Source organism: Sinohyriopsis cumingii, chromosome 14, assembly GCF_028554795.1.
Source record: "Sinohyriopsis cumingii isolate HCF-2022 chromosome 14, ASM2855479v2, whole genome shotgun sequence".
NCBI lineage: Eukaryota > Metazoa > Mollusca > Bivalvia > Unionida > Unionidae > Sinohyriopsis > Sinohyriopsis cumingii.
In genome coordinates this window covers 49,864,024-49,888,861 of record NC_142974.1, presented here as the reverse complement: position 1 = coordinate 49,888,861, position 24,838 = coordinate 49,864,024, and the positions used below count along the sequence as shown (strand labels likewise).

General features: G+C 37.3%; 3 protein-coding genes across 3 annotated transcripts in view; 1 reads left to right on the top strand and 2 right to left on the bottom strand.

The window, feature by feature from the left end:
• The window catches only part of LOC149783760 (uncharacterized), a 65,200-nt gene extending 51,778 nt beyond the window's left edge, over positions 1-13,422 (bottom strand). Inside the window, exon 1 of the mRNA XM_089932903.1 lies at positions 12,946-13,422. Coding sequence (XP_089789029.1) covers positions 12,946-13,313 — 368 coding nt within the window. The 5' untranslated portion in view covers positions 13,314-13,422. The remainder of the gene's footprint in view (positions 1-12,945) is intronic.
• On the bottom strand, positions 13,380-14,220 carry LOC149783759 (uncharacterized). The gene has a single exon (XM_089931998.1). The coding sequence runs from the start codon at positions 14,148-14,150 to the stop codon at positions 13,380-13,382; it is 771 nt and encodes a 256-aa protein (XP_089788124.1). The 5' UTR covers positions 14,151-14,220.
• An 8,224-nt stretch (positions 14,221-22,444) lies between these two features.
• Positions 22,445-24,177, top strand: LOC149783758 (uncharacterized). Its single transcript, XM_089931999.1, has 2 exons — positions 22,445-22,622; positions 22,963-24,177. The coding sequence occupies exon 2, from the start codon at positions 23,007-23,009 to the stop codon at positions 23,544-23,546; it is 540 nt and encodes a 179-aa protein (XP_089788125.1). The 5' UTR covers positions 22,445-22,622; positions 22,963-23,006; the 3' UTR covers positions 23,547-24,177.
• The last annotated feature ends 661 nt before the right edge of the window (positions 24,178-24,838 follow it).

Here is a 24,838-nt window from a genome sequence, read left to right as displayed (position 1 = left end):
GTGGTGGTCCAAACAAATTATCGTTGACAAATAATCAGATTAAACATTTCAATAAAGCCCTGGAATCAAAAACTGGAGTTCAATTTCATCTTTCCCCGAGCGCCATCAAAGACATGGTTAAAACCGGTGGTATATTTCCACTTCTTGCGACTATTCCAGCGTTAATAGCTGCTGCTGCTCCAGCCGTAGCAAAAGCAGCCGCGTTAGGTGCTGTTGGAACAGCTGCTGGAATGGCTCTAAAGAAAGCAACAGGAAATGGATACAAAAAAAAGGGACGCGGCTTAAGATTGCCAGGATCTCGTTGGGGGAGAGGTCTAAGGCTTCCACGTTAGACGTTCCAGCATCAAATTTTGATTTACTTGATGCTGCTAAAAAATTAAAAATAAAAGCTTTTAGAGGTGTTTTTATGCGAGATCAATTACCGAAACAACCAAACAAACTCGAAACAGGTATTATTAATCTTGACGAACGTTCCGGACCCGGTACGCATAGGGTATCATACGCGGTTGATCCACGTGGAATCGTTTATTTTGATTCGTACGGGTTAGCTCCACCCGTTGAATTTATCAAGTATGTTGCACCACTCCACGCAAGAACCAGAGTTTGGTATTCAACGCTACCCACACAAACAATGACAGATCCGCCAATATGTGGCCGTGAAGTAATTAATGTACTCGACGCTATATCAAAATCATCCAAACCGCCACATAAAGTTGTGCATGATTATACAAGTAACCAATTCGTTGCGCGTAAAGCGTTTTAAACAACAGGTCTTATTATAATGGTTGACATCTACGGAAGATCTTCTACTAGTAAGAAAATAAAATCCGATGTTGATCTGTCGAAGTATGCGACTAAAGATGACCTCGCTGATATTATGAACCTGGCTGGAGTTGACCCAGATGAGGTTGTTATTTTTCAAGATCGATATGGTAAACTAAAAACGAGCAATATCAAATGGAATGATATAGTTCGACGAGTACTTGGTGTAGTTACGGATAATATTCCCGTGTTTACTGACGGTGGTAGAATCAGAGATTCAAGTATATCGTTTGCAACAATTAGAAATGAAATTGCAAAAAGCGTTGCTAATTGTATGAAAAGCACCGGCGACACAATGACGGGTGAACTCAGCATGAACGGAAATAAAATAGTAGTTTTAAGAGATCCAACATCTGACGAAGACGCAGCAACAAAAAAATACGTCGACAAGGTGGATGGAAAACTATCCACGCTGCGGGCCGAGTATGATGTTCACGTGGGCGCGTTTACAAGACTTCGAAGAAACTTTCAAAAAACCGACGAATCCATAAATAAATTCTTTGGAACTCCGCACACCATTGATATAAAACTCGTTGATATCAAAAGTAACCTAGACACGATCAAACGAACACAGCAAGACATCGTAGCGGGAATTCCTGAGATCGTCAATAAAACCAATTTGATTAAAATTTCAGCTAGAATAACTCCCGGGCATATCACAAACATCGTATGCACGGTATCATCGGGATTTGCAACATGGTCCAAACAAAATAATACTATCAAATATACCGCAATAGTCACTGGCGTGTACAGGCTGTCTGTGTTTAGTGCTGCAAAATTTGAAATATTTACAACGTTTCCATGGCGTCATTCCACCGACAGGTTTTCCGGGGTTGTATCTGTTATATTAAATAGCGGAAACGAGGAAATATTTATTCTGGAAGCAGCTGATAAGAAATTAACCGCAACATCTTACTGGTGGTGTTTGGAATTTGTAGCTGAAACACCTCAATTGGTTACTGCATAAAAATATATATGGACGGTGCACAATACAGGTACAATCAAGCGCGTGAATGGCAGGCGGCGCTAAAAGATCAAGTCGATCAATATACAGTAAAAGTAAAAAAATATCAACGACGATTAGTTATCGTTGATGTGATTGTTTATTCAGTATCCGCTGTTGTTGCTGAAACCGGTGTCATATGATCAGCGTTGACAATGATGGCACCAGCAGCTGTAACTGTTTGTATTTCAGCAGCAACAACTATTGCAGGTGTGCTTAATATCATCGCAAAAAAAATATATACTTGCACGAACGAAAAATTATCCGATTACAAAATAAAATTACGTGCAGCGACGGTAGCATACTCGAAATTATCCTCGTTGTTATCAGCGAGTCTTAGTGATGGAATTATATCTGATTTCGAGTTTTCAATTATGACTAAAATATATGACGAAGGTATCGGTATTAAAGATAAAGTATTAATAATGACAGAATTACTCCAGCAGATCGTGACCAACACAACTCCGCCAAAGATAACGATGATCTCGGTAAGTTCGTCTAATCCTGAATTTAGTGTTAATTTTCCTACTGCAATTCCAGTAAAAGAAATAGCACTAGCGCAATTACGGGTATATTACAGCTGGCCAAATATCAGATCAAAATCATTTCATGGTACACCAGCAAATAATTCGCTTGTATTTGCTAGTAAAAATAAACCCGATGGAACACCTGACTGGGTTGTTGTTGGAATACCAACTGGCAGTTATGAGATCGAACAAATCAATGATGAATTTGCGCGTAGAATAAAATCAATAACGGGAAAAGAAGCAAAAATATCAATTAATGTTTATGAACCGACCCTGTCCTCGACGGTTGAAATACATTCTCCCGATTACGTCGTTGATATTTATCAGTCCACGATAAGATCCGTACTAGGCTGGCCTGATATTGCGCCAGTGTATGAAGGACCACCAGAACCAAAATTAATTGAATTTCTCACGGACGAAGCTAGGTTTATAACAACACCAAAATACCGAAATTTGTATCCATGGACTGGTAGGGATGATTATTACCTTTTGAGAGATGGTAAAAGATATCCTACAACACCGTTTTCTATTACTGATTTTGATAAAAAACTTCAATTGAAATTGTTTATGAAAAAAATTTCAGATCAAGTGCTAACGAAATTAAAACCGAATACACAACTACATTAACGACATTAGCACGTTTATTTAAAAACTATATCCTGGAGTATCCCAATATCAATCTAAAACATATGATCATTGCAACGATACAGCATTTAAATCAAATTATATTAGATCTTAAATATTTTAATCAGACCATTATTGAGGTAATAAATGCTAATAATTATACATTTTCATATATAGATTCAGAAGGAAAAAGTATCAAACAAATATACATTGATCATTATAAAATAACTGAAGCAGATTTGTTAAATTTTACACTACCGGGATTTGAAACTGGCGAATTAATAAGATCACTCAACGATATTATCAACAAGAACTTTCCTGAAATACTTGATGCATGGAGAAAAATAGCACCACCTCCAACTGTTCTTAGATATGATAATGATCCACATGGCGGCGGAAGACACGTATCTCCGGGAATCGTTAATATAACATCGACGGTCGCGGTCAATCTGGTTTGTGACGTAATCGATGGCAGCTATCAAATAGATCTCGGAAGATCAAATCAGGCTCAACAAGGATATATCCTATACACATTTACACCACAAGTTCCCCCCGGAAGTTTAATCGTGCAAGAACCAACTAATCCTGTGTATCTACGGTGTCACAATAATATGTTAACACGAATAAATTTTAAACTCACAGACCACCTTAATCGCTTAATTGACATACGTGGAGAAGAACTTGTGATAAATCTGTATGTGAAATCTTAATTATTATGTAATGGAGTGTTTTTATACATGAGGATTTCAGACTCAAATTCGATCAACTTAAAAAAAATAAATAAAAAATTATTTTATTATTACTGGTACAAATTAATCAGATTGTGTGTTTGGTACAAATTAATCAACCTTGCAAAAAAAAAATTATTCTGAAATATGTTTTTATTCAGAAATATGTTTTTATTTTTTTTTCTGAAAATTTAATTCTAGCCCATACGTGGTCAGCGTTGACAGGGACCCCAGTTACCAAAACTTTCATTTTCATTATCACTCTGGATCGTTTCACCAGTAACGGGGTTACTTTGGATCGTTTCACGATCTGACATAATTTTTCTTAATTGTCTTATACCAGTACTAATCGTTTTCTTTGCCTCGTACTCGTGGGATAATAGAGATCTAATTCTTTCTACGGCGGCAGAGAGAGGAACGAATTCCTTCACCTGATTATCTTCTACGGTAGCTAGCGACTGAAACATTGCCGCCTGAATCCGTTTCATGAGCTTGTATTCAGATGATAGTGTGTGTGTTCCCTGGTTTTTACGTTCTTGTAAAATCTCAAAGTCAGAAACTATTTTTTCAGGATTTAGTTCATCGGATATATTAATTCCATCTTTTTTCAATTTTTTAATAGCAACAATTACATCATTGATATTTTCATGGTTCATTACATAATATATAAATCTTTAAAATAAAAAAATTATCCCTATAGAACCCCTATCGAGTCTTTAGCGAGTTCGTCGGGATGTTTCAAGGACAACAATGAATGAAGAGCCCCTATCGAGTGTATTAGCGAGCTCAGATTATGAATGAAGAGCCCCTATCGAGTGCATTAGCGAGCTCAGATTATGCATTGGACGGCACAAACATATAACTTAATTAAGGAAATGAATATATACAATGAAATGGATATATACAATGAATATATGCAAGGACGGCACAAACATATACGCTCAGCAAAATCCCACCCACAATATTTAATCCAGTGGGTGATACGAAAATATGTATCAACCACCAGTCAATATTGTGGTTTAATTTTGCTGAGCGGGGGGTTTTGCGGTTCCCCCATTATTATAAAAATCGCAATTATGCGCACCACCGACAAATTGTCAGCCATGGGGATTCGATCCTGGACCGCGAGCGTCACAGTCCAATACCATACTGATTGAGCTATCGAACCTTGTTACGAACATATGTTTCGGAAGTTAATATATAGCTAAGGAACCAATATTTACACTAAAACAGCGGTTTCTGAATAATAACTACTTCTGCATTAAAATAACGGTTTCTGTATTATAACAACAGTTTCTGAATACAAAACAGCGTTTTTCTTAAGCAGACTGCAAATACAACCTGTGAATCAATAATGACAGTGGTCCTAAGCGGCATGAACACACCTGCAGATAGATTTATACCATAACAACGGTTTCTGTTCTGTACCTATATTACAGCTTCCCTGCGGATCAATAACATTATCCTGATTTCTCGTAATGTTGTATGATGGGAAATATTTAAAAACCATAAATAATACTTCTACGAGTAATTAATTACGTCGTAATTAGTTAAACTGACTAAATAAGATCATAAAAAATAAAAAATCTACGAAGAAAACTATATATTGAAAAGTAATCTCCCTTTTATATAATAAAAAATTCAGTAGTATACGATCAGACAGTACTGGGTCCCCTCAAATAATGATATAATTCAATGTGGTGATGATAATTATTGATACTGAAAGGTGATTTTCTGTTTATATTTTTTCGAGAAAGCGGTTTTATATATATTTTTTGCCACTTTTTGCACTGAAGACGGATTAATATCAAAATATTTTGCAGCAGAAGATATTGAACGAAATATTATTTCTTCACCAGTTTCTGTGTTTGTGGAATTTACCCCCCTCTTTCCGATTGTCTTACATCTTCCTGTATTACCACATGCAGAGTTCATGCTTTGCGTGACAACACGAAGGTTGGATAAACTATTATTTTGAGGATTTCCATCAATATGATCAATAACAAGACCGTCATTGATCATCCCATTATGACATTCATACGTGAATCTATGACACAGATAATGTTTCTTTTCTCCATTGTATGTGAACATTAGATAACCAGCATTAGTAATATAACCAACTGGTTTTTTTAACCTACAGTGTCTGATGACACCATTAATATTTGATTCATAATTCTTAATGACAGGATGTGGGACAAATTTATTGTGCTCCATTATAATAATATTATTTGTTTAAATCATTGTTTGTCTGAAATCTTGATATATAATCCTCCACGGATTTTATAGCGTTTTCACCGTTATTATTTTTTTGGTCATAATATCTTTTAAGTTCTCTGAACCGTTTTCCACCGCACTTTCCACATAATCCTGTTTTTCCTCGCACTCCAATACCACACCGCAGACATGGTATTGGTCCTAGACTTCCTCGTCGTATGTTTTGTGAGTGCATCCAACAAAATTCCTTTCTGCAGGATTTGTTGCATCGATTTACTGAGCCGATCATCAACCATCTGCATTGAGACATTGTATATATAATATTTTTTATTTTAAATATTTGTTTTAAATATATGAACGAGTTTGAGAGATTATCCCAAACTAGGCCTGTTAAATATAAATTCAACCTCGACAGATTATCTCCAGACTTGCCAGTGCGAGATTTGGTTGATCCGAAAAATAAAAGTCTGATCTCGAAAATTCACGACGCCAAGAAGGAATTTTACACGGATGGTGCATCTCATACATGGTCAACGTTCAAGATTATACGCAACACTGACTTTGTCACGGACGCTAGAATGAACGACAAGCGAGCGGCAACTATCATTAACTACATCGCTGAATACGAGGGCAATCAAAAATATTTCTTCAGAGTAAAATTTATTGTATTAACAGAAACAGGTAGTTGGATTATCCGTGATAAATATGATCCTGTCCTTGGCAATAATAAAACTGTCATATTAAGTAAAAATTCCAGACCGGGTCTACTGACGGGTATTGACAAATATAAATCGAAAGGAGCTCCAATAAATATTATTGATCATAACGCGCACGCATGGACTAGCGCAGTAACAATATTTCCACGTGATCGAACTGTTAGATTTTACCCCTCAGATATGAGCATGTTTGATTTTATTAACGAAATAAGTAAAAACGATCCTGTATCAGTATGGTTATTTAAAAGTAATGAGGAAGGTGAATTTGATCAGTTTGTTTGACCAAACGGTGAAATATATCGAACAGAATCTCTCCATGACGAAATGAAAAATCTCGCGGAGATGTTTTTAGAGTGCAAGAACGCGGAAAATACTGAAAAATTACTAACTAATTGTTTTACCGTTCCATCTCTTGCGGCTCATTTTGCTAGAGAAAAAAATTCATGGAAACCAACACGATTTGATTTACTCGAGGACGTACGCGCAAGTTGCGTCGAATACGGACATGGCGGATTATGGAATACCAAATATAATTACAATGATGTTATTTCGGTTGATATGGTTGCATGTTATCCAGGAAGTTTTCTAGGATACGGAGATTGTTCTGTATACTTTAAAAGATTTGGTCACCCAACAAACGAGATGACGCGAGTGGCAATTAATGGACCATTACCTGATTTTGATCTGACTGGATTCGCCTGTATTGAAGCATTCGAGTTTAACGAAAATCTTCACAAGATTTGTTATGTTTAGTTTGGTAGACATTTTTGTGAAAAACGTTGGGCACCTATAGTTTTATTACGATATATGCTAGATTGTGCGATACTGACATCGTTGGTGGTCAGTGAGGCAATTATATCATATCATGCACAGACGAAAGTTTGGTTGCCCATGTCAGATTCTGAAGTTATTAGCGAATTTAATGATGATATTCCTAAAATTCTCGAGAATAAACTCAAAACCGCAAAAGATCTCGGTAGAAAAATTATAGGTAAATTTACTCAAGGTGGTGCATATGATTATAAAAGACATCACGCACGATTAATTCTAGATGATGCCGAGTACGATTTTATAATCGCTGATACAACAGCGAGAAATATATTTGTAAATCGAGAAAGTGTTTATTTATCCGACGGAACAAAATTGGGTACGATCGTTAGTTACATAAATGACGTATCCCCACAGTATACTCATCTAAGATCTTCCATGTTGGCTTATGTTTCTATAAATTTATTATCGATGATTAATAGATTTCCTGAGACCGCAGTCAGAGTCGCAACAGACTCATTTTATATTTCAAGTAAATATTTAGAACCTGTTATGAAATTTACAAGTAATGATGAACGATGGGGTTCGTGGAGAATAAAAAAAGGAACTATTACACAATTACACAGAATCAGCAGATGTTCCAATGAGAGATTTTTATCGTAAGGGTAATAAAATATCAGAAATGTCAAAAGCGCCATCGTTGAGTGATCCAATAACCAGATATAAGACAGTATATCTCAATGGACCTGGTGGATGCGGCAAAACGACTCGAGCAATTAATGTTTTTAGAAATTCAGATATGATCGTGCTGACACCCACACATTGACTTGCACGTGAGATGAAACAGCGGCAAGTACAATCGTGTACGTATCATAGTTTCTTTCGGTGGCGCGGGGATACATGGACTCCTGAACGAATGGGAGAAAAATATATACCTAAAATAATCATTTAGGACGAGATATGTACGGTGTCATTGGATACATTAAAAACGTTTCTTGATTGGTTGTTGACGAAAAATACCGCTATAATAATGTGTGGCGATCATGGTCAACCGCCGCCTTTTGTTGGACCATCTCCACATGATTGGTTAAAAAATTTCGTTGATTATTATGAAGAAATAGATGATGATCATAGAGCTCTCGATGCAAATTTAAAGGAGTTTAAAAAATTAATCAGATTACAATCAAACAAAATTCAGTGTGAAATAATACGTGGAGTGATCTCAGAGACCTCAATGAGTGATTTTTTAAATTTATGGAGACCCACCGATTTGATCGTAGCAAGCAGAAAAATAATCAGAGACGATTTACAACAGCAGTTATTTCAACTACATAAAGAAAAATACTCAGAATTACCCGTACCGTTGTGTTATAGACCATCAGATACACGAAAACAGAATATTAATGTTGATATTCCAGGACAGACTGAAAAACAGAATCTTGTATTAAATGATATTGTCGCCGTTGATATCAGTGTGGTCAAAGATGCATTACGCGCTGACAAATCTCCATGGGTGTTGGGATACACTATGATGATCCACTCGTCTCAGGGATTAACTATTTCTGATACACGAGTCTGGATTGTAGACGATCGCATCGAGTGGTCAAATTTAGTTTATTTAGCAGTATCGAGGGTCAGAAAAATATCTCAATTACGTAGAATTATAATTCCTGAAATCGTTGATAAATTTAACATCATCGATGATGATATAATAAGAAAAAAATTAATCGGATACAAACAATCTGATAAAAAAAAATAAACGTGACTTTGATCTTGATGTTGAATTTATTATTGAGTTAAAACAGCAGCAGAATAATCATTGCGCCAGTTGTAATTGCATAATGCTGTGGAGGTATTCGAGTAATGATTCAAGACAATTTACCGTAGATAGAAAAGATAATAGTCGCGGTCATACACGAGAAAATACCATATTGACCTGTCTTGAGTGTAATCGGCGTCGCGGCGCTAGTTAAGTGATTGCGGTGGTAGTTGTGTATCCGCAGGGATTATTTGTAGTTATTCACGTACAAATCCACGTTGAGGAGCAGCCGAATCTAATCTGTAGATTGCAGGTCTACCTGAGGATCTTGTCACGGTGGATATTTTGTGTGTGGTAACACTCCAAATAAGATCAGTCGCTCTCGCTTTACCACCTTCAAGTTCACCAGGCTCATATAAATATCTGACTGTAACATCACCCAATATTTTTTGTTTTTCAACATCTTTTCGTTGTGTTGGTATATTTTTTTTCGTAATTGCATTAATGGGTTTCATGTTGGTTGTTCGTGTAATCTCATTATTTAATGCAGCTATCACGCTTGGTAATCTTGCAACCCACTCGCGAGATCTTTTATCCTGAATAAATTCCCTCGCGTATTGATATCCAAATAACCGCTCAGCGAGTGTTCGATTAAATCGCTCAACAATTGCCTGATCACGGTGAATTGCAGTATGACCTCGTCGTATTTTGGTATTATGTTGTTTCATCAATGATGATACTGGACCAAGAAATTCCATACCAGGATCAACCTGTAGTAGCTGTGGCCATCGTAATGGTCCTCGTTGATAAATTCGTTCAAACGCATCGGCTACTTCAGATGATGTTTTGCTGATAGCGGCTCTGCTTCTTTATATCTACTTGCAACATCAACTACGGTTAACGCGTATTTGTATGTTTTTCTACGCACAGTATCATGCGGTAAAAACAGAATATCAGCTTGATGAACTTCATTAGGAACACTGACATCGAAATACGCGTACTGAATTTGTTTAGGACGTGGTAGATAAATTTACCATATTGCTTGTTTGGATAACCACGTTTTAGCAGTAGAATGTTTAACCGCTGCTGCATCAGCAAGTTTACCAATTGCTGCTTTGCCTCTCCAGTATCCTCTTGGTGAATAATAAATCGATTCCATTATTAATTACCAGCCCCAAGCGCTAATTTACCTTTCATCGAGGATCTTACTAACCAATTAGTTAATGATTCTCTAATATTTTTATTTTTTATGGAATTTAATGCATGAATTAATTTCACATCTGCAATATGTCTATCTTGTAGATTTTCACTTTTATAAGCTACATCATGAGCATGACAAGCTCGATCAATAGCGTTTATTGGTTCCTCACCTGGTTTTGGTTGATCTTGGTTATCGAGCCTGATATCAAGTCTGGTACCAGGACCGCAATAATTATATCCTGGTAGATGTTTTTCTCCGCTGTATTTAGCCCATGGAGCACCTGGAAACTTTGACATCAAATTAGCAATATCACCACCCCGCTTATTAGGTAAAAACAAAAATTTCTTTCTACCGCATACAGAACATTTTCCACCATACGCTATTTTTTTATTTTTTGTTGTAACCGTAGCTAAATCAGTAGTTGGAGTTTTAACTCTACAACGTAAGCAATATAAATTCATGACATAATATATATATGGATATAATTGATTTCTCAGCAACAAGAAAACGAGAGCCAGTTAAACACCACCCTGTGTTACCAAATTCCATCAGAATGATTATCATAGGACCATCTGGATCGGGTAAGACGCAGTTATTACTTAATCTGATAATGAGATGGTTGAAATGGGATAAATTGTATTTAGTAGCACCATCCGCTGATGATCAACGATGTTATGATGTACTTAAAGATTTCAATGAAAACTCGCGATTACTGGATGAAGGTAATGATGTTATAGAGTTTATAATCGATATTGATGAAGCACCATCCGTGGATTCCATAGACGGATTTATTAATAATTTAGTTGTATATGACGATGTGATGCTAGATAAACAATCGAATCCAGCCAGAATATTTTCCCGAGGTAGACATAAAAATACAGACGTGATCTATGTTACTCAACGATACACACAAATTCCGATGGTGATTAGAGACAACTGCAACATTTTAGTTGTGTTTAATGGCGTAGACACACAGACACTTAGAAATATTCATCAAACTTGGTGTGGTGGTGACATGGATATAATTAAATTCAAAAATTTCTTCTCACGAGCGCAAGCTACTCCACATGGATTTATAACAATAAATCTACATGATCCAAGAACAAGATATCGTGTGGGTCTTGATAAAATATTTGGGTAAATTTAATTAAAAAGATATCATTCATATAATAAACAACTGTGCGTGGCTGCGTCAAGGAACCACTAACAAATGTGATAAAAAATGCCGTGGAGAATATTGTAAAAAACATAATTATCTTATAAAGAAAAATCCTCATGCTGGTCCACGAAGTTGTGTTGGATGTAACAACGGCGTTAGAGGATTATATCAGATTTGCAAAAATTGCGGTGGAGATCGATACAGAAGTTTGATGATATATTATAAACACAGAAAGAACATAAATCCAAAAATAGAAAAACCACCATCAGAACTTGAATATTACTTGAAACATAGAACAAATAAAGATAAAACAGATGAGGAGAAACGACAGCGAGAACGCGTTGAGAAATATTCATCAAACTTGGTATGGTGGTAAATTTACATAAATTAATAGCAGCAGAGAGGGTACCTACCAACGTTGGTCATCAAAAAAATAAACAAAAAAAATAAATAAACACGTAGAGTACTTTATTTTTTCAGCTACTATTTCGAATTAAGGTTTTATTAGTATAATCGGCCATTACAGAAATAAAACATCTCAAGGAAACGTTAATTTGTAAAAATCTGGACCTTTCTACGAGATGATTTTATTTTGTTTGTTTTATTTGTTTTGTTGAAATTTTATGGTCTGTTCACCCTCTCTGCTGCTAAGACACATCTTACAGCCTAACTAATGGTGCTGTGTAGCGTGTTTTGATGTGAACTAACAGTGTAACAAAAGTCACATTTTCAGAAATATCACACACAAATGGCAACCAATAATGGCGCTTTTCTACAAAGTAATAACGTTTTTCTCAAACTTTACTGACCCTGATGTCTTTTCTCTAATAAATTCAAATTCTCACAAAAGAAATGGACCTGTTTTCAAGCTTCACTGGCCTGAATTTCAGTTGGCTGGAAAGCGATGAAAGCCGGAAATGCCGAAATCAGGTTAAGTTGATATATTATACTTTAACGAAATAAATAAAAATATATAATGCCTATTGGAACTGTAAGCAACGTTTTATTTCATTCAAGAAACACATCCCCTGCATAAAACCAGCAAAACATTCTTCGGCATACCTCGACTACCATCGCATTGCAACAAATTCAAATGTATGTCAACGGAACATGAATATGTGTCCATTTGCTAGTGTCATATTTTCATACCACCAGGATATAACAGCACAGTAAGTAAATTTATCACACATAAATTAGCGGAAGAGTGTCGATATAGGTGGCCAAATGTGTGAGATATTCCTAAAAACTTGACTACGCATTCCAATGTCAAGTGACATCGGAACACGCTATAAAAAGCCATTATTTGGGTAGTAAGAGATACCAAAAACAAAAACATGTGCTATGTCTTACGTTGTAGAACTAGTATCCTCATGTGCGCATTCAGAGCTCCACCCTCCCTAACTCTTGTATCACATACTTCTCACTTAAATAGCTTGTCTCCAGTATGTATCCTCATGTGCTTATTCAAAACTTGACTCCTCCTAAACATTTTATCACATGCTTCACACTTAAATGGTTTTTCACCAGTATGTGTCCCCATGTGATCATTCAAAGTTCCAATGCAACTAAACCATTTATGACATAATTTGCATTTAAATGGTTTTTCTCCAGTATGTTTCCTCATGTGCACATTCAAACCTCCACTGTGACTAAACCTTTTATGAAATTCTTCACACTTAAATGGTTTTTCTCCAGTATGGATCCTCATGTGTAGATTCAGAGTAGCACTCTGATTAAACATTTTATCACACACTTCACACTTAAATGGTTTTTCACCTGTATGTGTCCTCATGTGTACATTCAAACCTCCTCTACGATTAAACCTTTGATCACATACATCATATTTATATGGTTTTTCTCAGGTATGTATCCTCATATGCATATACAGAGTTCCACGCTGACTAAACCTTTTATCACATACTTCACACTTAAATGGTTTTTCTCCAGTATGGATCATCATGTGCATATTCAGATTTCTACTGTCAAGAAACATTTTATTACATACTTCACACATAAAAGGTTTTTCACCAGTATGTATCCTCATGTGCTCATTCAAATTTCCAATGCGACTAAACCGTTTATGACATACTTCACACTTAAATGGTTTTTCTCCAGTATGTGTCCTCATGTGGATTCTTAAATACCCACTCTGTGGAAACATTTTATTACATACTTTACATTTGAATGGTCTTTCACCAGTATGTATCCTCATGTGCTCGTTCAAAGTTTCAGGGCGACTAAACCGTTTATGACAGACTTCACACTTAAATGGTTTTTCTCCAGTATGTGTCCTGATGTGAAGTGTTAGATGTCCATTCTGTGCAAACGTTTTATTACATGATTCACATTTGAATGGTCTTTCACCAGTATGTATCCTCATGTGCTGGTTCAAAGTTTCAGGGCGACTAAACCGTTTAAGACAGACTTCACACTTAAATGGTTTTTCTCCAGTATGTGTCCTGATGTGAACTGTTAGATGTCCATTCTGTGCAAACGTTTTATTACATGATTCACATTTAAATGGTTTTTCTCCAGTATGTATCCTCGTGTGCCTATTCAGAGTTCCACTCTTGCTAAAACCTTTATCACATACTTTACACTTGAACGGGTTTTGTCCAGCAAGTTCCATGAGAATAGAGTATATGCTGAGAAAATCTGCCCCCTCCCGTGATATTGATTTTCGTCCAATGGACACAGGTTTAGAGGCCACATGGAATCAGGTCACAATTAGTACTTCCAGGTAGGTACCCAGGAATGTAGTTCAAGTCTATTTTTAGAACATTTTTTCCTCTCTCATTTTGGTGGTGATAGAAGAGATATATTTTTGCATTTTTGGTAGGGATTTAAAGGTAATTGTTTATTCTTGAGAATATGAACTAAGGGTGTGGTTTTCCGTGTGTAAATATTTTCCCGACAGTGCACTTTGAGTAATAAGGCCTTGGTGATGATCCGGAAGTGAAATCTGTGTTCTGTTTACATGCTGCTCTGTTGACAGTCCAGCCTCTCAAAACAATGCAGGTCAACCTTTGACAAGAACTTCACTGTGAAGTCATCTTTGAAGGTAATTTAGATTAATATACGATTTGTATTGATTGTGACACAGTGGAAAGGTCAGTACTGAGAAACAAATGTTGAGAACATATAGTAAACTTAATTGTGTCCTATGTCCACATGTTGGGCTCCAACTTGGAATAACGCATCAACTAAGAAGACTAAGTTTTTACGCTCTTTCTCGAGAAATTGCGTGACCTTGTAAAGCAATATAAATAGATATAGTAGCTGGTTTTGTTTGTCGACATATATAGCCGAATGGTCGCACATGTCGGAAATTAAAGATAAGATAAGTAAGTGGTTTTGTATCAGTTCTCGTTAGTGCTTTTACAATGGAAGATGTTGAAAGAATCATTTTAAAAAAAAATTCTATTTGCAGGGAAATGTACGTGAATAACAACAAATGAAAATATGTGAGAAGGGATTTTGACAATAATGTATTTTATATACTAGATTGGACATAGGTGCTCGACGCGAGTTTGATGTTGAGAAAAAAACAACAACGCAAAAACAATAATCTATAGGAAAATGGTCAGACTGAGTGACAAAAATACCTTAGTGTACACCCATGACCCATTCTGACATAGGACCGTCTCTATCATGCTATATAAAAGAGAAGGTACGTAACGTCCAGATACTTGGTTCCACCTATGTCCCTCGATTTCATTCTGCTATTTCCGTCTTTAAAGGCACACGACCATACTCTATATCTTTTTTTTTTTTATACTCCTGAGATATTTGTCTATTCATCGAGCCATCATTGACTTTTCTGCGTTGTACCAAACTAAAGTTACGGGCTCCAAAACGTGCTAGTTTTACGAAGTTTGACCGATGAGACAAGTCGGAGCTCATGTGACAAACGGCGAAAGGAGTAGTTAATGGGGGTTATTTAGGGATTATGAAAATCTCAGTCAGAAAGGTCTTGGGGCTGTATAGGGACAATAGGACTTACCATTAATATAGGACAATAAAGGGAATGGAACAGGTGAGGTGACGTCACGGAACTGAAGATTTGCAACAACGTTGCAAGTGGATGACCTCAATCAGGACTAAAGAGCGGGAAAATCCCTAGAACGTTTGGCGGGAGATAGGCGTATATAACACATATACAACATACAGACATAAACAACTATATAACCGACTAAAAAAAATTAGGCAAGAAAGCAAATCTTTGTGAGGCATATGAGTGGCCCTGAAAAGGGCCTTTGGTGTTTTGTTAACATCATTCCGCTAACATAGATGACATCGCATAGGTCTTCTTCTCTTCACACTTCTTCTGACTTCTGGACCGTAGATGAGGACTCGCTTCAGACAGCCTTGTCTCTCCACATAAATTCTTCTTTTCGAAACGCAAGTATCGGTGATCCGATTAATTGTCCATGATGATTTGACATACATGGGTAAGTCCGTGTGGAACATAATTGACTATACAAGGGTAGATGATTCAACGTTAGTCCACATCTTGTGACGAGAACAGGTGAAGGGAATACAGTGAACTGCGTTTATTTATAATGGAAGAACGGATCGAAACGGATTGAGTTTTTGCACCAATCCTAAGACACGTTACAAAATTCAGTCACAGTGTGGAGTCTGTCTTCCCATCCGAAGAGAGCGGATTGTGACATCACATTCCCTATATAGATGCGCTAGCGTCTATGCGCAATGAATCAATGCGACAGAGTTTTCAAACATGGCAGAGACGATGAACTGGAGTTCAGTGGCAGTGGAGACGAGAAGCAATGTCATATCAGCGGAAAACAAAGTCAACACACTCATACCTCCAGAAGAGACCGATTTTAATTGGAATTTAGTTGATTTCTCTCTTCTTCGGAAGAATTTGTTCCGGTAGCAGCACCTTCACCCCCTTCTCATTCTTTACCACACGTCGAGGATTTTAAACAGAGACAGAAAGAAGAATTGGAGAAATTTTCACAGCAGCAGAAAGAAGCTGAACAATCTTTTCTCCTTCAATAACAACCGGAAGAAGAAGCAAGAAGAAGGAAAGGACAGAAAGAAGAAGCAACAGCGAATAAGCGAGGTTTATGACAGAAGGAGGACAGTGAAAATCAAACGGTGAAGAAACTCTTAGACATTTGGCAGAGTTAAGGAGTCTCAAAGAAATGTATAAGACTTCTTTAATGGGACCCAAGATAAAAAGACCTTCCCTGGCCAAACAGTCCAACCCCGTCCACACACCTGCTACACTAACACTAACCCTTTATACATACACTGGTCTGACATGGATATAAAGGAACCCTTGGCGTTTAAAATGTATTCATTTGACTTTTTGCAGTCAAGATGAAACGATCGCATCATGTCGTGGAGAAAGGAAAAGAAAGCAAGAGGCAGAAACGTGATTTATTGCCTTGCACAGTAGCTGAAGTTTTGGCTCATATTCATGCCAGCGATTTTGAAGATGACATGAGTGAGCCAGAATCCAGACCCAGAGAGTCTACACCCAACCGAAGTCCATCACAATTAACCCCTCAAAACTACTACCACATTCGAGAGACGGTAAGGCGTTCCTCTAGGATATGTAGAACTACGCTTACACGTACACGGTGAAGTTTAATGATTTCAAGTCCGAATTACCGTTGGAGAAAGCAGAGGAGCTCATCACCGATGTGTGGGATTCTTTGTTAACCACACTGAAACGGCAATGTCAAGCCAAAGAAGACGATCATTTGAGACTTTCCATTCGTCACGATTGTTTGAATCCCCCGTTTGGATGGAGTTTAGCAGCTCAGCAGAACTGACACATTCCAAAGATTCAACACTTGCAACAATCAAACAACAAGTTTCACATCGCCGATGGAAAAAAAACATTGTTCGTGACCCATGTGTATCTTCCCCAAGGGACAGGACGCAAAAAGGTGTTATTGGTGGACGACCTTCTTTGCACCAAAATGAGTCTCGTACGAATTAACAACCCTCACGACAAGATGTGTTTAGCCCGTGCCATCGTCTTGGGAAGAACACGGTAGAATGGAAAAGAGCCTGGGCGAACTTTCGAAAATCGAACCAAGCCAGTCAACAAAGAGAAGCAGAACTCCTGTTACAGCAAGCTGGGCTATCCAAAAACACACCCTGTGGCATTCCTAAAATTCAAAGATTGCAAGACGTCTTGGCTCCACACTGCACTTTGAAAACACACACTCAAGAAGTACGTAGACCTCTACTGTGTCGAGGCAAAAATTTTAAGGATGGAAAATTCACGTCTATCATCTCGATGAGCATTCTGATGCCATCACCAGTATCTCCCCATTCCTATGATACAGCTATTATTGCGAGTAATGTGACTATGGCTATAACAACCGAGAGCAACACAAGCATTGTGGATCGATATGTGGAGGATGTTTGTCCCCTCAACCCTGTCTGGACGAAGGACAAGAACGAGTGCATTGCCCTGCTGGTCAGCGTACTTTTGTTAGTCCTGCCTGTTACCAACAACATCTAAAAACGCAAGGTTCACAGGAGAAAAGTGTTTATCAACTCCTGAGATTGTGTCCTACTTATAGACAAGGCATACGTAGCAACAGTGCCAAGAAACACGTATGTTCAGGAAAGAAAAGATGTCACATTTGTCGCCAAATCGTGGACTTGGAACACGAATGCTACGTTCAAAAATACCATTCCAAATATCAAGAGGAAGACAATGACCAGTAGAAAGGGATCTTCATCTTTTTCGATTTCGAATGCATGTAAGAGACCGGCATTTACATTCCTAATTTCTGTGTGGCTCATCGAGCGTGCGAGAAGTGCATCCAGGAGCCTATCTTTAGTCATTGTCCGCACTGTAGCAAGATTCCTGGAGGACGTAAAAAAAATCTTTCTGGAAGCGAACACTCTGGCTGATTTTGCCCAATGGATCTTAGACCCCATCGACGAGACGTGGAGCCAGAAGGACATCGAACGTTACGAAGATTGTCATCGCCATGCCACGGTAATGATTCACAATTTCTCGGGATACGATGGACAGATTCTTTTGAGATATTATATGGAACAAAATTTCGAACGCTCGAAAGTGATTTTGAACGGACCCAAAATCATCTTCATGGAAGTGGGCCGAGTGGAGTTTAAAGATTCGATGAGTTGCTTAGCCATGCCTTTGAGTCGAATGCCTAAAACGTTTGGAATGACAGAAATGGCTAAAAGGCTTTTTTTCCACACCTTTTCAATACCGAAGCCAATCAACACGCCGTTCTACCCCATTTGCATGAGGCTCACTACTACGACCCCGATAACATGTGTATCGAGCAAAGAGAAGCTTTCTACGCTTCTTACCAGACTCACGCCTCGGACCTCTTCGACTTTCAGGAAGAAATGTTAAAGTATTGTCGTTCCGACGTGGACATTTTACGGCGTTGCTGTGGAAAATTTCGAGAATTATTCACGGAACATGTAGGGATGGATCCTTTGAAAGAAGCATGCACCATTGCCAATGTGTGTTCCTTAGTGTACCGCCAACGATTCATGCCCGAAAACACCCTGGCTGTCATCAGCCCTCAAACGACGCACTTTGTTAAGCGTCAATACTCCGTCAAAGCCCTACGCTGGCTACGTTACAAGGAAGACAAATGGATTAAACATGCCCGCAACGGGGGAGGCGAAACGACCATCGGAACGTATTTTGTGGATGGTTGGGAATGAGAAAACCCCAAAATCGTGTACGAGTTAACGGATGCTTGTTCATGGATGTTCCCTCTGCTACCCTCAGCGTGACACTAAAAGCCAGTTTTCACAACGAATCACCGTAGACTTGAACGAGGCCACTTGTCAGCGACGCTTGAAGTTAGAACAGCAATGATACCAAGGGGTGGAAATGTGGGAACACGAGTACGACAAAGTTTTGCCTCCCACCGACTTGTACCATCCCGTTTTTCCTCATCATTGCGAAGGAAAACTAGATATTTCTCTTGTGCCGTACTTGTGCCGAAATGTGCTACCAAGACCAACCTTGTCAGCACACCCAAGAAGAACGTGTCTTGACGGAAACTAGGATCAGCGTGAAATGGTTTAAAGCCATGGATCTGGGACACCAATCTTTAGACGTCTACGAAATTTGCCACTTTCCCAGGACACAAAAATACCACTAGAGCGACGAGACTCAGAAAGGTATTTTCGGAGACTACGTGGACGCCTTTTTGAAACTGAAACAAGAAGCCATTGGTTATCCTTCCTGGTGCCACACTCCCGAAGTCCAAAAGAAATTCAGAGAGAAATAGTGGGAGCAGGATGACATCACTTTAGATTACGTTGAGAAAAACGAAGTGATGTTACAACTGCTTGTGGGGAAAAATGGCACAACGCCCGTGTTTACCCAAGACGGAGTATTTGACAGAACCTTCCCGCTACTCTCAAATGATTCACCGTACTTTATGTCCTTGTCCTCGACCTGTACTCAGTGAATGACAATATTCTTGCATTAATAATTATCCTAAGTCCCTCGTAGAAAAACATTATGCTTATTCTATGGCAACCTCCCTCAAGTCCTTGTCCTCGAATAACACAGATACTGTCGCAAACAAGTTATGTCTATATTTACATAAATGTTTTCATTCATTCGAAATTGTGCAACAACATTGTATTTATTCTAAATCATCCTAGCTTAGGTTTTTGTCCTCTAACTCTGCTCACTGAATAAGCACTATGACTCTTTGAAAAGCGTTACTCGTGGTTTGAACTGATGTGCTAATCTTAAGTCCTTGGTATCTGCACATGGACTCGATGACCAAAAAAGAGTATGTTTATTATTTAGACTTTTAAAAGCGAAGTTGAAAGGGTGAATATCTATGGTGTCGTGATCTTTTGTTCCTATAACGCACAGGAGGCCACGAATTATTTCATAACATGACGCAAAAATGTTTGTTTTGTAAGGTGATTACAGGCCGGTGCCTTGATGAATAAGTACATTATATTAATGTATTCTGTATGATGTGTCAACTATAGTTGTTAAAGGGAAAAAGTAATCATGTGAAACTATTTTAAAAGTTTATATTTTTTTAATTTAATCAGCAAAATGAAATAATATGCTTCTATTACGCAACTCAAACATCACCTATCAGAGACATACAAAAATATATTTTGCAGTGTTGGATTTTATTGCAAAATTTAAATGGCAACTGTCCTGAAATCTGAAACGGATAGCATGATTTTATATTAGAAATATGAATAAAGATATTGCTAAAGCAATATGTGTAAAAGCAGTTAAGAACATAATGAGAAGTAATGTTTATTTTATTTCCGTATCTAACTGCCGACTCATACAGTACAAGTTTCGACTATCAGAAAATAAAATTTCATTGAACCAGTCAAGATAAAGAAATATATTGTTAAAGCAACGTATGTAAAACCTGTTAAGAACAGAAAGAGAAATAAATTTTATATATGTCGAGTCGGAAATTTCTCTCTCTAGCATCCGAAGCGGAATGCAGATTGCGGAATGAAGTTTAGGTTGTGACCATCGGAAAATGAAACGTTAGTGTACCAGTCAAGATCGCCCCGCCCAAACTTACGAACAGGACATAGAACACAATTAATTTTATATATGTTGTCTACATTTGTTTCTCAGTGCTGACCTTTCCATTGTGTCACAATCAATACAAATCATATGTTAATCTAAAATACCTTCAAAGATGACTTCATGGTGAAGTTCTCGTCAAAGGTTGACCTGCTCTTTTATGAGGTGCTGGACTGTCAACAGAGCAACATGTAAACAGAACACAGATTTCACTTCCGGATCATCACCAAGGCCTTATTACTCATTGTACACTGTCGCCAAAATACACACAGACAACAACACCCTGAACTCATATTCTCAAGAATAAACAATTACCTTTAAATCCCTACCAAAAAGCATAAATAAAACTCTTTTATCACCACCAAAATGAGAGATGGAAAAATGTTCTAAAAATAGACTAGAACTACTTTCGGGTACTGAACTGGAAGTATTAATTGTGACCCGATTCCAACAGTCATACCTCTTCCAGGGGCATGCTCGATTGGCTGTCCAGAACGTCCACTACATTCAGAATATGAATAAAATAACTTGGAACAGTGTTCTGGACGCATCCCTACTGTGCCGGCTGAACAGGTGGTGCAGGCAGCACAGTGACGTAAGAAAGATGGTTTCCACCATGACACATGCGGCAGTTGCAAAGCGTATTTCTTTACTTTAAAGGCCGCAGTGAAACACGCTTGCAAAGGGGAGGGGGTAAGGAGCAAAGGGGGTCAGGAGCATATATTATTAACATTTTATGTTTGAAAATTGGCAGGCAATGTTAGGAAAAGTAACGATGATGCTTGAAAAAGTTCGGTTGAAAAAGATTGACCATGCAGCGGCATGATACATGTACTTCCGCATATTTAATGTTAAAGTGGTTTCATAGTTGCTTATTAAATTAACTGAACAGGGTAAGTCCAACATTTTGGCTTTAAAATATACACTCGACCTATATAGTTAGTTTAATGCCAGTACCCAAACAAAAATAGTATAATACTGCCGTGAGTATCAGTCTGATTGAAATGTTGTATGCATATTAGTCCTAGAATGCATGACGTATACATGGTAATTTTGGTTTGATAGCACCAAAACATGAATAACATGTGCAACATCTTACACTGTAGGACTAATATGCATATCTAAACGAGCTTGCATTTATACGTTAGAGCAGTTAACGTCTGTTCTAGATAGCTCTAATACTATGTACAAAAACTACAATACGTGCCAAGGTTGGATTCCTGATTAAATGTTGTGGCCTTTTGAACATATACCTCAAATGTTCCCGACTTTCTTTACTTAAATTTGGTAGTGGGCGAAGTTGGACCATATGCATGTTGATACATAGTATATTTATTTATTTTATTTATCTATTTCTTTCTTTGAAAACAAAGAATATTTCTGATAATATGTTCATTTTATTTATGGATTCTTCCACAGGACACGTTTTATCAACAAATACTGAGGATACAAACAAAAGAAATACATTGTACTTCTGCTCAACATGCAAGGCGTGGTTTGATGCACATCATTAATGTTCAGCAAGTGAAGGTAAATATGAAATCCTGAATCCAGAAATAATCCGAATGATTAACTGATAAAAGCGCGAAAACATGCATTTTCATGGTGTTGTTCACGTATCTAAAGCAAAATCCCATGGATATCTTTTGTAAATATAAGAGAGCTGCAAAATTTGGAGGTCACATACACATTTTATAAATTAATGTTACCGTAAGCACAACACTGCATATGTTTTAAAGCTTGATAAATGTTTAAATGAATAGTAAAATTCACTGTATATTAAATGTTTGGGGTGTTCCATTTTTATTGATCACTTTTTTGATGGTTATGCTTGATGTAAATTATGTATTAAATTTTTGTATATTTACAGATCCTGGTCAGACAGAAGCAGAGACAGAAAGAGATTCCAGCACAATGTCCGCTACTGACAAAGGTAATTGGAGTAAGGAGGCAACACTTTTCCTCATACAAGAGTATAGGAAGTATGAGGAGAAATTTAAATCGGATAGCCTGAGGAAGAAGGTGTTGTGGGGAAAAATTGCATCCAGCATGCAGGGCAATGGCTATAGTTTTAATGGTGATCAAGTTGCAGGGAGATGGAAGACTCTCATTAGAGGCTACAAAAATGTGAAGGATCACAACAGCAAGAGTGGAAATAATCCCAAGACATATGAATATGAAGGAGAGCTAGAAAACATTTTTGGAGATGATCCAAGTGTTATGCCAAAAGTCACAGACAGTTCTTTGAAACGGTCAAGGGCTGTTGATGATGACGAAACTGAGGAAAGCAGCAGCAGCAATATAGAAATGCCCAAATCTAAACAAAAACGAGCTAGGTCACACTCATCACATGTTGTAGCCATGCTTAAGACTTACATTGAACAGCAAAATCCTAGGCAGGCAGAAGAAGCTGAGAGGAGAGAGAGAGGATGCATAGGGAGAGACTTTCAGTAATCGAGAGTCTTGTAAAAGCTGTCATAGAAAAAAATGAAAGTCTTAGAAAAAATGGATTTGTGTTTGTATCTTTGCAAGTTTGAAAGTGCTATCTGCTACTAATAATGTTAGCAATTTACCTTTCTAATATATTTTGGTTATTACAATAGCTTCAGATACATTTTAATTGGTAATGTTTTATATTAAGACTGTTTGTTATTTGAGAGAGTTGAAAATAACAGGAATAATGTTGTTTTCATATTGAACATTGTTTCATTCTACCCACAGGATGCTTTTGAAAAGACATTTATCTATTTGGTTGAACAGATCTTAGCGTAATAAGTTGAGCCGTATGTATTGTTCGACAGGTTTTGTTCATCATTTATTATTGTAAATTTTATTTTCTTTCAGAATGTGGCATTTGTATGGAAGATGAAAAATGTGCAGATTGTGTTTTCTTGGATTGTAGACACTTGATAGCATGTATGGAGTGTGGTGAACGTATGCAATTATGTCCAGTATGTCGAACTAGAAAAAGACGAAGAGTTAGAGTATACATATGTTAGTTACTATGAGATATTTGTTTTTTATTACCAGAATATCAATGTTTTGAAATTCTATTGTCTGCACTGATGTGTGTTTTATTTTATGATAGAACGAAGCGGGCATAAATATATACATCTAAATTTGTAAGTTTCTAAGATAAAATGTGATATGTTTTCTTTTTATATTGCTTGTTGTCAAGGGTTTTATGTTGAATTATTTAATTTCCATGTTATTTTTATATTCTAGTTTTGTTACATTTTGTCATTCAGAATAAAACTCAGGAAGGGTTAGAAATAAGACTTCGTCTTGTGATTCCTGTGACATTCTTTATATACTGTCTATCACTCTTGTCTCACATATAAAACAATCAAGTTAGACATGAGTGTTAGTTTCTGTCTGCCATAATACTCTAAGATCTATTCTTAGAGACCACCGCCATGAAATACCAGATTCGTAATGCATAAACTAATCAGTTATGTAGATAATTACATGTACCTCCAACCAGAACACCTGCTTTGAGAGACCATAATTCTTGTGCAGAAGGGGAGGTCTCCCAAAACAGGTTTGATTGTATTGTGGTCATTATTGCATCTTTTGACTCTACAATCAGAAGGCCTTTATATCTGCTTTTAATTAAGTTGCAATTATCTTGCGATTAAAGATAATATCCGTGTCAGAAAGAGAATCCCAACCCCTAAACCACCACCCAAAAATTAAATAGTCCCTTACTGAACACTGCCTGAGATGGATCACAGTGACTTCTTGTT

Bases quoted from the DNA above. Each gene is read 5' to 3' on its own strand.
- LOC149783759 (XM_089931998.1), bottom strand. From the start codon at position 14,150: ATGGAACTTGCTGGACAAAACCCGTTCAAGTGTAAAGTATGTGATAAA.
- LOC149783758 (XM_089931999.1), top strand. From the start codon at position 23,007: ATGTCCGCTACTGACAAAGGTAATTGGAGTAAGGAGGCAACACTTTTC.